The sequence below is a fragment of the Bufo gargarizans genome, chromosome 1, assembly GCF_014858855.1.
Source record: "Bufo gargarizans isolate SCDJY-AF-19 chromosome 1, ASM1485885v1, whole genome shotgun sequence".
NCBI lineage: Eukaryota > Metazoa > Chordata > Amphibia > Anura > Bufonidae > Bufo > Bufo gargarizans.
Window position 1 is genome coordinate 378900712 of NC_058080.1, and position 16531 is coordinate 378917242.

Genomic DNA, 16531 nt, shown 5'->3' on the forward strand with positions numbered 1-16531 from the left:
GAGCGTCCCTTTATTCTGTGGAAATGTGACTTACGAAACGCCTAAAGCCAAGAAAACGCTAAAACGGCATTTGTATTTATTCGGGCTTGTCGTCTTTGTTTTTCAGCGTGGATTCCATTTTGTAGTTGACTGTCAGACACCCATGTCTTTGGTATGCAGTATGGCTGGAATTACCGGCCTTGTCAGAGGCCCCGGATCAGATTACTGGAGAAAAGAGGGTTTCTCTCTTCTTTTTCCTTTTGTACCAAGGCAGAGCAGATTAAGGCTACATTCACATGACGGTGAAACCGGATTACACTGACTATTTTTCATTGTCGTTTTGCATCAGTGTGTGCATCCATTTTCTGGCTGTTTATCCGTGGGGTTTTTTTGTTTTGTTTTTTAACAGCCATTAAAATCAGCTGGATTTAATCGGCTTTGTATACGTTAATGCACCTCTGTAGTGTCCCCTAGACATATAATGGCCCCCTTAGTGCCCCCAGTATCTATAACCGCTCAATAGTGCCCCCTGTGTGTGTGTATATCCATCCCCCATAGTGCCCCTGTATATATGTTCTCGTAGTTGCCATAATAATGTCCCCCATTAATGTCCAATAATGCCCACTGTCGTGTGAGTGTACCCTACAGCTGTAAGTGGGTGCGGTTACATTTAGGCCTCCTACACATGACTGTTTCCATCTTGAAGTCTGAAAATCACGGATTCTCAAAATACAGATGTGGTCAATTTGCATAATTTGTGGACAGCACACGGATGATAGGATGATATCTTTTTTTTGTTTTTTGTTTTTTTACCCATTAATTGATCGGACATGGACCAAAAATAGTCGTGTGCATAACACCTTATCTTTGTCCTCAGGCAGGACTTGTGCAATATAATGTCACTGTGTTACAGCACTTTGGTGATATGACTGCAGGGTGTGAATAAACCCTAATTTCACCAAACTTATAAATGTGTCCGTTCTGTGCTCCCGTACTGATATTGGCTGGCTTAGATTTCAGTGTTATTTCACGTCAGAAAACGGACATAAAATAGAATCCTCGCCTCGACCTCTCTTTGGAAAAGTGGCAAAATGAGCAGAGCAACAACACTTGCGCAAAATATTTGCGCAAGTGACATTTCAAAAGTCACAAACATGCAGTTTACAACTCTTTGCAATGATACCCAGAGATTGGTTTAGAGACCATGTGGGCAGCACCATGAAGAGGCCTTCACAAGGGAATGTAACATTGGTAAATGGCAGGAATACGGTGAATAACCTTGAGATTTTTTTTTTTTTGTGTTTTTATTTTTTTATTTTTTTAACTTGAAAACCATTTTAAATCTGGTAAACGAGGTACCAGTTGGTACAAAAGCCGACTTCGGATGCCTGTTTTAAAACGGTTTTCAAGTTTAATAATCAACATACAGCATCAAAACTAAGCTCTTTCCTCGTCTCTCAGTGCAGACAGTGTACATAATATACAAAAACAGCCAACATCCCCACAACCCCCCACCCACCTCCGCGCAGTGCCCACGATCTCTTCAATAGTATACCTTCTACTATCCTTCCAGATTCAATAGTATACCTTCTACGATCCTTCCAGATTGCCCCCACTTTGTTGCAATACATTGCTCCCACTCCGAGTAGAGCTAGTTATCCCCATGTTTGTTTTCTCGTCTCTACTAATGATGCCATCCTGCCTATGATATGCCGTCATGGCTGAGGAGCCTGACGGCAAAACTCAGCAATATGTAGTATATGCAAGTGCCAGTGTCACCCCCCTAGGCAGCTCTACAAGTGGATTCAAGCAGCCCTGCTCACATTCTACAGTAGGAAAGATTGCTGGCGCCATTTTAAATCATTCTTGGAGAACCCCTTTAATAACTTAATTGATAACATGCCAAGGCATGTCAGTGCATGTATTTCTACATGTGGAGCTCATACTTGATACTGAATAAATCAAATTTTTTTTTTTTGCATATCATTAACTTGTCTATTTACCCTGTTATTTTCATAATTCCATGACTTTTCCTTCTTGGGGATGGAATTTCAATGTTGACGTATGTGTGTGTATATATGTATATGTGTGTGTATGTGTGTGTGTATGTGTATGTGTATGTGTATGTGTGTGTGTATATATATATATATATATATATATATATATATATATATATATATATAATGTTTCTGTATAGATTGTAGCACTGCTTTGGACTGTAAAGTGAAGCGTGCGGGTGCCATGGATTGGTTGGTGTCGTCCCCCTGCCTCCAGCGTGCAGGCTTGGTAGGACACCTGTATAGATCTGTGTGTTGTGTAATGACACAGATCTCCCCTGTTGTGTAAGCCGAGGCGTCCGTTGCTTTATGTATGATCCAACCACTCATGATGACTGTGCCCCAGTTTTTCCTCCTCTGTACTACACTAATGTGACCCTGTGGCCAGCAGGTCATTGGGTAGCCTGGCTGCCCGTGCCATGTTGGTTTAGCTGTGATAAACATTACACTGAGCTGCAGCTCCTTTTCTTCTCTGCCGCCCTTCCTAATCCACGCTGCGGCTTTGCTGCTTAATCGCCCCGCAGCTACGTGCACAAACATTTGTGCTGTGTACTTCCCCATTCACTTATTAGCCACACCTAGCATTGAAAGGGTTATTCACGTAGTGCAGTTCCTTTTCACCCAAGCACATCAAGGGTTTGGTGGGTAGGGGGAAAGCTTTGGAGGAGAAGGGGGTGTTTCAAAAAACTAGGAGGGCAGATCCCAGGCTGGGCTGTTTCCAGCAGGCTCGTGATTGGTGAAGTGTAAGGGCGGCACTTTGGTAGCTGTGGAGTCCTGGAGTGGAGCGAGGCTGGAGCCGGAGCTGGTGGACTTAGTGCTGTGCTCAGTGTGACCTTATCTGCTTATGTTCTTGTTCAGATGTGCGGTGTCAGCACTGTCCTGTGTGAGGAGGCGTTCTCCAGAGTCGTGTAGTAAAGATCTATACCTTCTCCATGCCTGCTTCTGTAGTCTGATATCCTCTATACGTTTGTAGGTTATTTCACTGTTGGGCTGATGATGGAAGCAGCCTTGCAGCAGTCAGCATGGCAAAGGCACAGGGCACCTCTTTGCATCTGGTTGGCAAACAGTCCTGATTGTGACTCACATGTTAGGACGGTTATTAGGCACAGTACAGAAGTTTGCATTGCAAAAGTCAAAGTACCCCAATAGCGGAAAAAACACATACTGTAAGCAGCGCCAAAAGCGGCTAATATGCGTTCATAACTAACCAGGATGAAAGCTATATGCAAGGTAAACTAAGGGCTTCAGTGTGCGAATTGCGGATCCCAGCCGTGCTTATTCTGCGTTTTACGGATCGTCCTGCCCATCAAAGAACAGTCCTGTCTTTGTTTGTAATGCAGATATGTTCTATTTTTTGTGGATACCATGGAAATCGCAAACGGCTGCGGAGAGCACACAGTGTTCTGTCCGTATCTTTTGAATCCCGATTGAAGTGAATGGGTCCTCAACCGACCTGCAAGAAATGCAGTTCTGATGTGGACAAAAAATCCATACGGGCGCGTGAGCCCTAGGGCCGAAAATATGCAGATGAGCCCTAAATAGGGTGAACGAGCAATAATTATATAACGACCTATAATCGACCTACAGACAGTAACATTTTTAATGGCGCAGAATTTGTCGTACCTCTGCCTTATGAAAAGTTAATGAAGGTACTTCTCGCGGGCATCTTGGGCAGGAGCCAGCAGCTTTGTAAAACTACAGCTGCCAGCATGCACGCTGGATTGACTCTCCCATAGAAGTGAAAGGAGCATGCTTGGAGTTGTAGTGCCGGTGTAAGGTGTTTTGTGTGCTGCTGTATGTGTAGACCGGACTAAAGAACTATTCCTGTTTGTTTCTTATTCACAGTTTGTCCATCTTCATGTAAGTACCATGGCTGCACATCCGATGACCGATGTTGTCACAGTGAGTGCCTGGGGAACTGCCTGGAGCCCAACGACCCAACAAAGTGTGTGGCATGTCGCAATTTCCTCCACGAGGGCAGATGTGTTGAGTCTTGCCCACCGGGCTCGTACAGCCTGCTAGGATGGCGTTGCATCAGCTTCGATGAATGTCGGACGCTTCACAATAAGTGTCAGAACTCCACGGACAGCTCTTGTCCACGATATGTCATTCACAAGGGTGAGTGCATCCGGGAGTGCCCGTCTGGATATACAACTAACAGCACCATGTAAGTATCTACTTTTCTGTATATCTGCATGTATAAATGCTTAGTGCATGAGACAAGTATGCCACCTGAAGGGTGCCGATCAAAGTGCCCCTGCCGATCAAAGTGTTGCAGAACTTGAGTTCAAATTCTAGTCCATATGGCCGTTATTACATTTGAAACCATATGAGCGACACTTCTACAAGCCTTTTCTTATGATTACAGTTAAAGGGGTAGTCTGGTTATATCAACTTATCCCCAATCAACAGGATAGGGGATAACTATTAGATCATTGGGGGTCCGACCAGTGGGGTTTGGGGCCCCCATTCTCATTATTGGTGGATGTCCACTGATCTAATGATTATCCCCTATCCTGTCGAAATAATCGGAATACCCCTTTAAGGCTACTGTCACACTAGTGTATTTACTGGATCCGTCAGGGTTCAACAAAAACACATCCGTTACTGATATGACAACCATCTGCATCCATTATAAACCGGATCCGGTTTTATTATCTTTAACATACCCAAGACAGATCCGTCATGAACTCCATTGCAAATCAATGGGGGACGGATCCGTTTTCTATTGTGGCAGAGAAAACGGATCCGTCCCCATTGACTTGCATTGGGCGTCATGCTGGATCCGTCTTGCTCTGCATCCCTGGACGGAAAGCAAACTACAACAGGTTGCGGTTTGCTCTCCGGTCTGGAAACACAACTAAACGGAATGCATTTTGGAGCATTCCGTTCTGTTCAGTTTTGTCCCCATTGACAATGAATGGGGACAAAACTGAAGCGTTTTTTCCCCGGTATTATTAAGCCCCTATGACGGAACTCAATACCGGAAACTAAAACGCTAGTAGCCTTAGACTACATGCACAGGAACGTTGTTTTTCTTTTGCAGATAGGATGCGGACCCATTCATTTCAATGGGTCCGCAAAAAATTTGGACAGCACACTGTGTGCTGTCTGCATCAGTATGTTCGTTCCGTAGCCCCACAAAAAAAATTAAACATGTCCTATTCTTGTCCATTTTAGGCATTGTTACAATAGACCCGCAAAAAAACAAACAGATGGTATAAGGATGTCGTCCGTTTTTTTTTTGCGGACGGCAAAACACATACAGTCGTGTGCATGTAACCTAGTCAGAGTCTGAATCTGTTTTTCTTTCTTATTCTTCTTGCAGGCTGACTTGTGAACCATGTGAAGGCCTTTGTCCAAAGGTTTGTGTAGTGAAAGAAAAAGAGAAAGTTATAGATTCTGTCACTTCTGCTCAAGATCTGCGAGGATGCACAGTAATCAGTGGGAGTTTAGCCATCAATATCCGGGGAGGCAGTGAGTATTCATGTATTATGTTATACAGTGTAATGGGAATACCGGATCAGATATGGCTGAAGATAGCCGCATGAGTTATGGGAATCGGTGGACTACTGGAGGTGGTTGTCTATAAACTTGCATTTTATTTGTATTTTTTTTTTTCACACCATCTTTGTAGCAGATGAAATATTGTGGAATGGCTTTTTAAGCCATGCTTCGAATTTACCACCTGTTTTATCCACTATCATGGTTTCTTGTTTTGAATAAGTTGGAAAAATTTATTACAGCTGAAGAATTTGAAGACCATGTTCCCATTAGCAATCCCATCTCTACAGTATTTTATATGATAGGGACTTCCAGACAATCTGCACACCTAGCAAGCCTGGCGTGCCTGCTCCTCTAGTTAGTACACCGTAGCTTCTACTGGGCAACACCACGTGTGGTTGTGAATCTTTATCTGCAGGAGGGGAAACAATGGTATCCAGAGACAAAAAGAAATACAAGCTCACTCTGAAGGCTACTTTCACATCAGCGTTTCGGCCTTCTGGTTTTAAGACCCGGCAGAGGATCTCAAAACCGGGCAAATGTTTTATGAATGGGGTATGCTCTGTTCCGGTAGCATTCCGTTTTGTGACATGACACAAAACCGCTGCAAGCTGTGGGGGGGGGGGGGGGGGGGGAGGATCCTAAAAAAAAACGATCTATCACCCATTAACTTACATTGTTTTTACTGACAGGTCTGGTTTGTTCCATCTCAATTTAACACAACCGCATCCTAACAGAATGGATGCATCCTGATGTGTTAAATCAAACTGAACCGTTGTTGCCCGTTTTTTAAGATCCTCTGCCAGATGTTAAAACCGGAAACACAACTGTAAATAGTAGCCCAAAGCGGGTTTACACACTCCGATCTAACTGCCGATTGTCAGGAAGGAAGCATTCCTTCCCGACAGCCGGCTGCTCGTTCAGTGAAGGAGACTGCTGCATTTACATGTAGTGATCTCCTCCGCAGTATACTGCTGTACTGTTTCTGGGCAGCAGCCCCATACCCTAAACATGTCAGGTTCTGCAAGGTTCTTCTGAGCTACTTGATGTTTATGGAGGCATTTACTTTCTACACATGCCCTCTAGTAGTGGGTACCACCTATTGTTTGTTTTCTTCTTACAGATAATATTGCTGCTGAGCTAGAAGCAAACCTTGGTCTCATAGAAGAGATTACCGGATATCTTAAGATCAGGCGATCTTATGCTTTAGTGTCCCTGTCATTTTTCCGGAAGCTACGTTTAATTCGTGGAGAGGCCCTCGAAGGAAGGTGAGAGTGCCCTCAGCAGTGTCAGTAATGGGTAATATAAATTGACTCTCGTGCCAAGCGCTAGTGGTCATTTTCATTGCCACATGTCAATTGCACTATACTTAGCCTTAGAATCATCATTAGCACAAGGAGGTGTTCAGATCATGATTTTGTCCCACATTTACCATACCGTAAACATATAACGTTAAATGAATGCCTTCGACAGGTGCCATACAGGGGCATCCATCGTCATAGGGTCCCAGTGTAATAAAAAAATAAAAATAACCGTGAACGTACCCTCTTTTTTTTTTTTTTTGTTTTGTTGTTGTTGTTGTTGTTGTTGTTGTTGTTGTACTCTGCAGGATGGATAATTATGGTGCACTACACATTTTGCTTCCTATTTCCCCCGAAGTATTTGTTAACCCCTTCCCAACATTCGCTATACATGCTGCCATACAGTGGATGTCAGGACTTTAAAGATGGTGCCCACTCAGAAACTTACCAGGGGCCACAGTCTCCGAGTGCATGCTGTTTTATATAGGACACCTGTGATTGGCGATAATGCAGATTGCAGACTTTTACCCCTCAGATGCTGTGGTCAATTGCAGCCACAGCATCTGAGAGCTATTCTGGCTGCAATGTTAAATTATTGGAGGATATCATGTTCAAGTCCCCTGAACGCTTTAACGGGGAAAAAAATGAAAATGGGTGATTTCAGTTTTTTTTGTCACTTCACCTCTCTAAAAATTGAATAAAAACCGATCAAAAACTCATACGCATTCCAAAAAGGTACCAATAAAAAAAAAAAAAAAATCACAGTTCACCCTGCGAAAAATAAGCAGCCACACAGCTCCTTATGAAAAAGTTTAGGTGATTCGGAATATGTTGATGCAAAGAAAAAAGAATTTTTTTCCAAAGTTGAAGATGCAGGTAACCTGTCGGTTCTACTACATAGGGAACACTGGAAAAAAACAAAACCCATAAAACTCTGGTGGAATTACCTTCTCAAACCCCCCTCCCTTTTTAAAAAAAAACAAGCCCTCATACGGCTACGTGCATGGAAAATAAAATTATGCCTCAAGGAAGACAGGGGTTAAATGTGGGACAAAACCGTGATGTGAACAGACCCTACCTTTTGATTACTGGTGGTGTTGTTGGGACTGTGTATTCCCAGTGTGAATTATTCTATTACAACTACTGTGCCTATGTCAGTGATTCTGGTTTTGTTGCCTTCATTTCTCTCTTAAGACGTCTACGATGGACTCTTACATCTTTGTTTTATTGCCTTTTTGATATGCTTCTTCTTCACTTAGTCAATTGTAATTTGGGAATTTTGGCTAAATAATATTTTTATTTACAGTGACTATTCCTTCTATGCTTTGGATAATGCCAATTTGCGTCAATTGTGGGACTGGCAAAAGCACAACTTAACAATCCCGAAAGGAAGGCTTTTTTTTCATTACAACCCCCGGCTCTGCTTGAAAGAAATTGATGACATGGTGAAGATAGTGGGAGCAAAGAAGCGCCAGGACAAAAATGATGTTGCAACCAAGACTAATGGGGACCAGGCATCTTGTAAGTGTTTGTATATATAATTTTTATGTCAGGTCTTTTAAAGGTTTTTTGTTTTGTTTTTCTCGCCCATATTCATTGGGGGACACAGGAACTGTGGGTAACGCTATGTCCTCTAGGAGGCGTTGACACTAGTTAGAAGCTGTTAGCCCCTCCCCTGGCAGCTATACCCCCTCCAGCCTGGAGAGAGAGCTTCAGTTTTTTCTAATAGCTCCTTGAAGATTTTTAATTTTCCTTCTTTTTCAGGTGGGAAACAGTGGTCGCCTAGCCTCCCTGCTCTCCCGGGGTAGCATGCCAGCGTTGGCACGCCACACTTCCTCCTCCCTCACAAGAAGACAAGGTGGACCAGGGCAGCCTCGCTCCCCTGCATCCCGCCAGCGGAAGGCTCACCCATCCAAGTCCCTCTTCCAGTGTCCTGCCACTACGGTGCCAGTAACTGTAGGGGGTAACCCTGCTGGAGAAGAGGAAGGGTGAAGATGGCGGCAGGACATATAAGTAATGCCTGCTCCCGGCCTTTGCCGCCGCTCTGTCAGGCAAAATTCCCTTGCGGTCAACCAGATTCAGTCTACACTGCTTGTCAGGCCCCCAGGCAGGGGTCCCCCATTCAGCCCGTACTGCTCCCTTCCCGTCTGGCATCAGAGTTGCCGGATTGGGCCAGAACCCTCTCTCAGGTGGTAAAAAACATCTCTAAAATCTCCCAATCCACCCTATCTATAGTGGGTCGCTTGGTCTGCCATCTGTGACACCTTCCAGGTGCAGAATGACTCACTCCCCCCCCTTTCCCCTCACCGACCAACAGGGGGTATCCTTTTTCCATCCTAAACAGGCCTTGAAGGTGTTTCCTCGCCATAATGATTTTTTGGCGATGGTTTCTAAGACTTGGGACCATCCAGACATGCGTTTTTCCACCCCCAAAAAGCTGGATGTTCTATATCCATTCCCAGCGGATTGTGTGTCCACGTGGGCATTCCCTCCTAAGGCCGACCCACCAGTGGTATGACTAGCCAAAAAATCGGCTATTCCTGTAGCCGGTGGATCCTCCCTGAAGACCGTTGGATGGAATCCTTGACGAAGTCCCTCTTTGCAGCTACAGGGTCAACCCTTAGGCCCGTGTTTGCCTCCGCGTGGGTGGCAAAGGCAATCTCTGAGTGGGGCAGCCAGCTGGACCAGGATTTGCTATCTGAGGTCCCTGCTCAGGATCTCCGATCCTTGGCACAGCTGATCACCCAGGCGGGGAAGTTCCTCTGCGAAGAGCGTCCTCGGACGCAGGCGCCCTCATTGCGCGCTCTTCAGCGCTTGCTGTCACCTTACGCTGCGAGCTCTGGCTGAAGGTGTGGGCAGCGGACGCGACTTCCAAGCATTCTCTAACCGGACTTCCCTTCACCGGGGTCCGTCTCTTTAGTACCCGGCTGGCTGAAATTTTTTCTGAGGCCACGGGAGGCAAGAGCACCAATCTCCCACAACCTAGAGCAAAGCTTGCCTCTTACGCTAGGTCAGGTTCCTCACGTGGTAGGCCCTTTCGTCGATTTGCTAGTTCCTGCCCCGCGGCAAAGCTCTTCCGCCGGAGGGGGGCGGGTTTACTTCCTAGGATCGACGCAAAAAAAACGTCCTGGCTGAAGGTGCGCCCCCTCCTTATCCAGGACGTCTGGCGGACCCACGTCTCTGACGCTTGGGCACTCAAGATTGTATCCTCTGGATACGTGATCGAGTTCTCGTCCCTCCCCCCAGACAGGTTTTTTTCTATCTCTGCCTCCACGGGACCCCGAGCAGGCGGCCGCCTTCTCCCAGGCCATTCAGTCCTTCCTGGATCGAAGAGTCATCTCTCCTGTTCCCCCAGCAGAGAGGTTCAAGGGGTTCTACGCAAACCTTTTTGTGGTCCCCAAAAAGGAGGGCTCTGTGCGCCCAATCCTGGGCCTCAAACTGCTGAACAGGTTCCTCCGTCTCCAGCGCTTTCGATGGAATCCCTTCATTCCGTAATTGCTTCTCTAGAACGGGGGGAATTCCTTTCGGCCGTAGATATCCAGGACGCATACCTTCACGTCCCCATCGCACGGAGTCATCAGAGCTTCCTGAGGTTTGCAACTGGAGACTATCATTACCAGTTTGTCGCCCTCACGTTTAGGCTGGCGACTACACCTCGGGTCTTCACAAAAATTCTGGCCCCTCTTCTCGCCCTGCTCTGTTCCAGAGGCATCTTCCTTATGCCTTATCTCGACGACATCCTCATCCTCAGGCGTCGAGCAGCGTAAAGATCACGCTGGAAGCCTTTGCACGTTTCAGGTGGCTGGTCAATCTTCAGAAGTCCTCTCTGACTCCCTCCAGACAACTGGTCCTCCTGGGACAAATAGTCCGAGAGTCTGGACTATCCCATCCGCCTCTCTCCTCAAATGAGGTCGTCCCTCTGTTGGTGGCTGTCGGTTCCAGTTCTAGTAAGGTCCTTCCTTCCAATATCCTGGACGGTTGTTACCACCGACGCCAGTCTGCAAGGTTGGGGAGGAGTGTTCGCTCCCAGGACAGTCCAAGGCACATGGTCTCGGTCGGAGTCCAAGCTTCAGATCAATGTTCTGGAGCTCAGGGCGATTCTTTTATCCCTCCGACACTGGACCCACCTCCTGAGGGGTCGCCCGGTCAGAGTCCAGTCGGACAACGCCACGGCGTTGGCGTACATCAATCACCGGGGGGAACATGCAACTTCGCAGTGATGCAGGAATCTGCCAAAATCTTACGGTGGGCGGAGACCCATGTACCGGAAATTTCAGCAATCTACATACCAAGTGTGGAGAACTGGACTGCGGACTTCCTCAGCAGGACGACAATAGATGCGGGCGAGTGGTCCCTCCACCCGGAGGTGTTTGAGGCGATCTGTCTACGTTGGGGTCACCCGGACATGGACTTGATGGCCTCAAGACTCAATCGGAAACTTTCCACCTTCCTATCCCAAGCAAGAGATCCACAAGCTTGCAGCGTGGACGCCCTGATCTCCCCTTGGCAGGTGTTCTTCCTCCTTTGTGTTTTCCCCCCTTGCCCCTCCTACCCAGGGTTTTACGGAAAATCAGGATGGAGAGCATTCCGACGATCCTAGTCGCGCCAGATTGGCCCTGTCGAGCGTGGTACGCCGACCTCATTCAACTTCTAGGAGACGTCCCTTGGTCACGGTCACTCAGAGATGACCTCCTTTCGCAGGGACCGGACTTCCATCAGCATTGTCTTCGTTTGACGGTGTGGCTATTGAAACCACCATTCTGACGCGAAGAGGGTTTTCGGCGGATGTCATCCGCACTATGATTCAGGCCAGGAAGCCTGCATCGTCCAGGATCTATTACAGGACCTGGAGGTCCTTCCTGGGTTTCTGTGAAAGCCGGAACATTCCCCCACCTCGTTTTTCTCTCCCCACGGTCCTGTCCTTTCTACAATCCAGATTGGACCTTGGTCTGGCCCATAGTTCTTTGAAGGGTCAGGTGTCAGCGCTTTCTATCCTTTTCCAGCGCCCTCTGGCCCCCCTGGGGCCTGTGAGAACCTTCCTTCAGCGAGTGGCACATACGGTCCCATCGTACCGTCCTCCTTTACCGCCTTGGGATCAAAATGTATTCCTCTCAGCGCTCCAGGCTTCCCCCTTTGAGCCCTTGCAGGAGTTTTTCACTCTGACTCCTGTCCTGGAAGGTAGTTTTCCTTGTAGCTATCACATCCATCAAATGGGTGTCCGAGTTGGCGGCGCACTCTTGCAGGTTCTTCATAAGGATAAAGCGGTTCTCCGACCCGTTCCGTTCCTTCCCTTCTCCCGAAGGTGGTCACTGACTTCCATATCAACGAGGAAATTGTCCTTCCCTCACTGTGTCCCTCTCCTGCACACCCTAAGGAAAGGGAGTTACACCGTTTGGATGTTGTCAGTGCTTTGAGGATTTATTTAGCAGCCTCCGGTCCCTTCCGGCGTACAGACTCCCTTTTTGTCATTCCGGAGGGTCCTTGCAAGGGATTGGCGGCATCCAAGGTGGCAATCGCACGTTGGATTCGTGCTGCAATTGTGGAGGCAAACCGCGCCCGGGGCAGAGTTCCGCCCTTAGGTGTCACAGCTCACTCCACCAGAGCGGTGGGCGCATCTTAGGCTTGGAGGAATCGCGCTTCGGCTGCACAGTAGTGTAGGGCGGATATTTGGTCCTCCTTACGTACATTCACCAAATTTTACCAGGCGCATACTTATGCATTGGGGGACGCTGTCTTGGGCCACATGGTCTTGCAGGCGGCAGTTTCTTAGCTGCTTGCAGAGATGCTTGCTTCAATGGGTCTGTGTTTTTTTTCCCTCCCTGTGGACTGCTTTTGGTCCCACGGTTCCTGTGTCTCCCAATGAATATGGGCGAGAAACGAGAAAATTAGATTTTTGTAAAACTTATCAGTAAAATCTATTTTTTTCGCTCTTCATGGGACACAGCACCCACCCAGTATTGTAGTTCGGCCACAGTTGTGGCGGTTGCTGGTTAGAACCCCGTTGGCGCCTTGGCATGGTTGGTGTTCCATGTTTTGTTTTTGTTGGTTGGCTTGCTTCTCCTACTGCTTGTGCACAAACTGAAGCTCTCTCTCCAGGCTGGAGGGGGTATAGCTGCTAGGGGAGGGGATAACGGCTTCTACCTAGTGTCGACGCTTCCTAGAGGACATAGCTATACCCATGGTTCCTGTGTCCCCCAATGAAGAGCGAGAAAGAGATTTTACTGGTAAGTTTTACAAAAATCTCATTTTTTCAGGCTCCTGATATGGATAACCTGTCCTCAGGATAAGGGCTCATGCACACGAATGTAAGGGCTCAGTGGCCGTATTGTGGACCATAACCGGCTGGTCTGTAATTTACGGGCATTGGCTGTGTGACCCATTGACTTGAATAAGTGTGCAATCTGCAAGATACGACCGAAGATAGGACTTCACCTATCTTTTGCGGAGCAGAGGTACGGATCGGAAGCACTACGAATCGCTTCCATGGGCTTTCGGGTCTGTGCCTCCGCACCGCAAAAAGTTAGAACGTGTTCTATCTTTGGCCGTATCTTGTATATCGCTGACCCATTCAAGTCAGTGGGTCAGCACCGCAATACGGAGTGCACATGGTTGGTGCCTGTGCATTGCAGACTGCTATTTGTGGTCTGCAGCACGGTCACTGAGCCACAACGGAAGCGCTGATTTGGTATTCGCCCAATAAGACGCCTTGACATTTTCTCCCCGCTTTGGGGGGGGGGGGGGGAGGTGGGGAGGGCATCTTTATAGGTAGAAAAATAAGTACTTTTCAATACGATTTTACGTTATTTAAACATATACACTTAAGGCTACATGCACACGACCGTATGTGTTTTGCAGTATGCAAATTGCAGATCCGCAAAAAAACTTTCTTTATGGCATCCGTTGTTTTTGCGGATCCGTTGTAATAATGCGTATCCTTGTCCGCAAGCTAGGAAAAAATAGGACATGTGCTATTTTTTTTGCGGGGCTACGGAACGGACATACTGATGTGGATAGCACACAGTGTGCTGTCCGCGTTTTTTGCAGTCCCATTGAAACAAATTGGGTCCGCATCCTATCCGCAAACAAAACGGACACAGAAACAAAATACGTTCGTGTGCATGTAGCCTAACAGACAGCAAAAACTTTATGTGGACCGACCCGTAAGTGTTGTCTGTTTTATTTATATTGATGACCTATGCTCATATGAGTATAGCTCATAAATATCAGATGGGGGGGAGGCCAACTCCTGACAATCCTGCCGATCTGCTCTTTGAAGATAAAGCAGTGCTCGTACAAGCTCTGCCTTTTCCTCGCTGTTTACCTGCTCACCGTCACTACCGCAGCCATCATCCGGTGTAATTACAACTACGCCATCCCATTCACTTATTTGGTACGGCTTTGTAGTATTCTCTTGACTACCAAGGAGCCATCCCATTGAGGTGAATGGGGATGACATTGTGGTAATTACACCGGCTCACCGCTGTAGTTGCGAGCAGGTAAATAATGAAGAGAAGACATTGCTTGTATGAACCTCTGATCAGCTGTCGGACCCCCTGAGGATAGGTCATCAATATAAGTAAAAGTGGACAATCCCTTTGAAGTGGGGTTTCTATTTATCACGTATTCACACAATGAGTAAAATAGTATAATTACTGGGGGTCAAATCGCTCAGACCCTCACTGTTCACTAGAACTGTGTCCCAAGCTCTCCATTCCTCCTCACTGCATAACCACAATGAGGAGGAATATGAATAACTGCTCTATTCATTACTGTACAGTGTGTGTGTGTGTGTGTGTGTGTGTGTATATGTGTGTGTGTATATGTATGTGTTAATAATTGTTATAATATAATTATTTTTTTCCTATTTACTGTATAGTTTTGATTTCTGATACAGTATGTCAAAACTGGGAAAGCAACAAAAATGCAAAATAACTTTAAATACATACAATATTGAAGGTCTTTAGAGTAGTAACCAGCACCTGAATTCCAAGCGCACATAATACTCCAGGTGCAAGCTTATGGTTGTATCAAACTGGGTCAAAGTCAGGAAGTGGCAAGCAACGGATGGGAAAGAATACCTGCCTCCAGCGCAAAAGCCAAAATGTGTTCCACAGTTCTTGCTCTTACCATCACTGTATGTAAATCTGCATGGTCTGCAGGATTATTTTTCATTATCGTTGCAAGGCTGGGTTCACATCATGTTTTTGTCATACTTTTTAATGGATGCCTCAGACAGATGCCATACTATGGCATCCGTCACTATAGAGTTCAATTGTAAAAAAAAAAAAAAAGTATACAGTACATTAACGTACACGTCTCTTGCTGGACTTTGCAGCATGAAAAAGTGTGGCACACCATGCTTTTCTGTTCTGTTTATGTTAACTAGGGATGAGCGAATCGACTACAGATGAAACATCCGAAGTTGATTTGCATAATACTTTGTTTCAATACTGTACGGAGCAGGAGCTCCATACAGTACTAGAATGTATTGGCTCCGATGAGCCGAAGTTATTACTTTGCGGAGTCTCACGGCGCTTCGCATAATAACTTCAGAAATTGATTTATACTGTAAAATACAATTTCTCGCCCATATTCATTGGGGGACACAGAGACCGTGGGTATAGCTACGGTATGTCCTCTAGGAGGCGTTGACACTAGTAAAAGCTGTTAGCTCCTCCCCTGGCAGCTATACCCCCTCCAGCCTGGAGAGAGAGCTTCAGTTTTTTCTAATGTCAATAGGAGGCAATACCTGGGATCTCTTGAAGATTTATTATATTTTTTCCTTTTCTTTTTCAAATGAGACAACAGTGGACGCCTCGCCTCCCTGTTCTCCCGGGGTTGAGTTGCGCCAGTGCCGGTCACCCGCACTGCTGCCTCCCCCACATAAGACAAGGTGGACCAGGGCAGCCTCGCTCCCCTGCATCCCGCCAGCCAAGGGGTCACCTAGGTCCGCCAAAGAGAAGACCCTCCCTCCATACCAGACGCTTGCCACTCCGGTGCCAGCTGCTGAGGAGGTGATTCTGCTGGAGAAGGTGACCTTGAGGGTCCACTTAGGGAGGGTGAAGAGAAGAGGATGAGAGAGGTGAGTACACTGGACTAGGTAAGTATGTTAACCCTCTCCCTCTTTTCCTATTTCAAGGGTTCTACGGAAATAGCTCCCAACTTGGCCAGACACAGGCAAATATTTTTTTTTTTTTTTTACTATACTAAGCCCAGCTCCACAGGCTTCCCTAAGGGGTTAATGACATTAAATCACAGTGGGCTACCATGCGCACCGCTTTGGTGGGTTGTAGAGTAGATGCAGAGTGCCTGCGCATAACGCAGGGTTGGATATCTGTTCTCCCCCTTTTCTCCGCTCCCCAACGATAATCATCCCCTGGAAGTGGGCACCTAAGAGTGCCTCAGAGCTCTGGCCGCTCCGGCCGGCGCAACATGCTGCCTGTGCAGTCCAGCCCCGGCTTCCGGCCTCCCCAGCAGGCGTGCACAGCGGGCGCATTTCTCTGCGGTCCGACGCGACTTCACTTACAGCGACTCGCTATGTCTGGGGAGCGCGCTGCCCTTCGGCCGATCGCAGCATGTGGCGCTGTCTTCACAGCCGTCGGTGCTCCGGCCGTACAGACCCGCACTTCACCCGGGGAGGGGGGCGGTCTGGCGCAAATTCTTCCCGCCTTGCCTTCACCTCCCCTCCCA

At 47.1% G+C, this 16531-nt stretch overlaps 1 protein-coding gene across 1 annotated transcript in view; it reads left to right on the plus strand.

Moving 5' to 3' along the window:
• The window catches only part of INSR (insulin receptor), a 140589-nt gene that overhangs the window by 65459 nt on the left and 58599 nt on the right, over nt 1-16531 (plus strand). Inside the window, exons 3-6 of the mRNA XM_044270099.1 lie at nt 3882-4203; nt 5365-5513; nt 6664-6808; nt 8148-8362. Coding sequence (XP_044126034.1) covers nt 3882-4203; nt 5365-5513; nt 6664-6808; nt 8148-8362 — 831 coding nt within the window. The remainder of the gene's footprint in view (nt 1-3881; nt 4204-5364; nt 5514-6663; nt 6809-8147; nt 8363-16531) is intronic.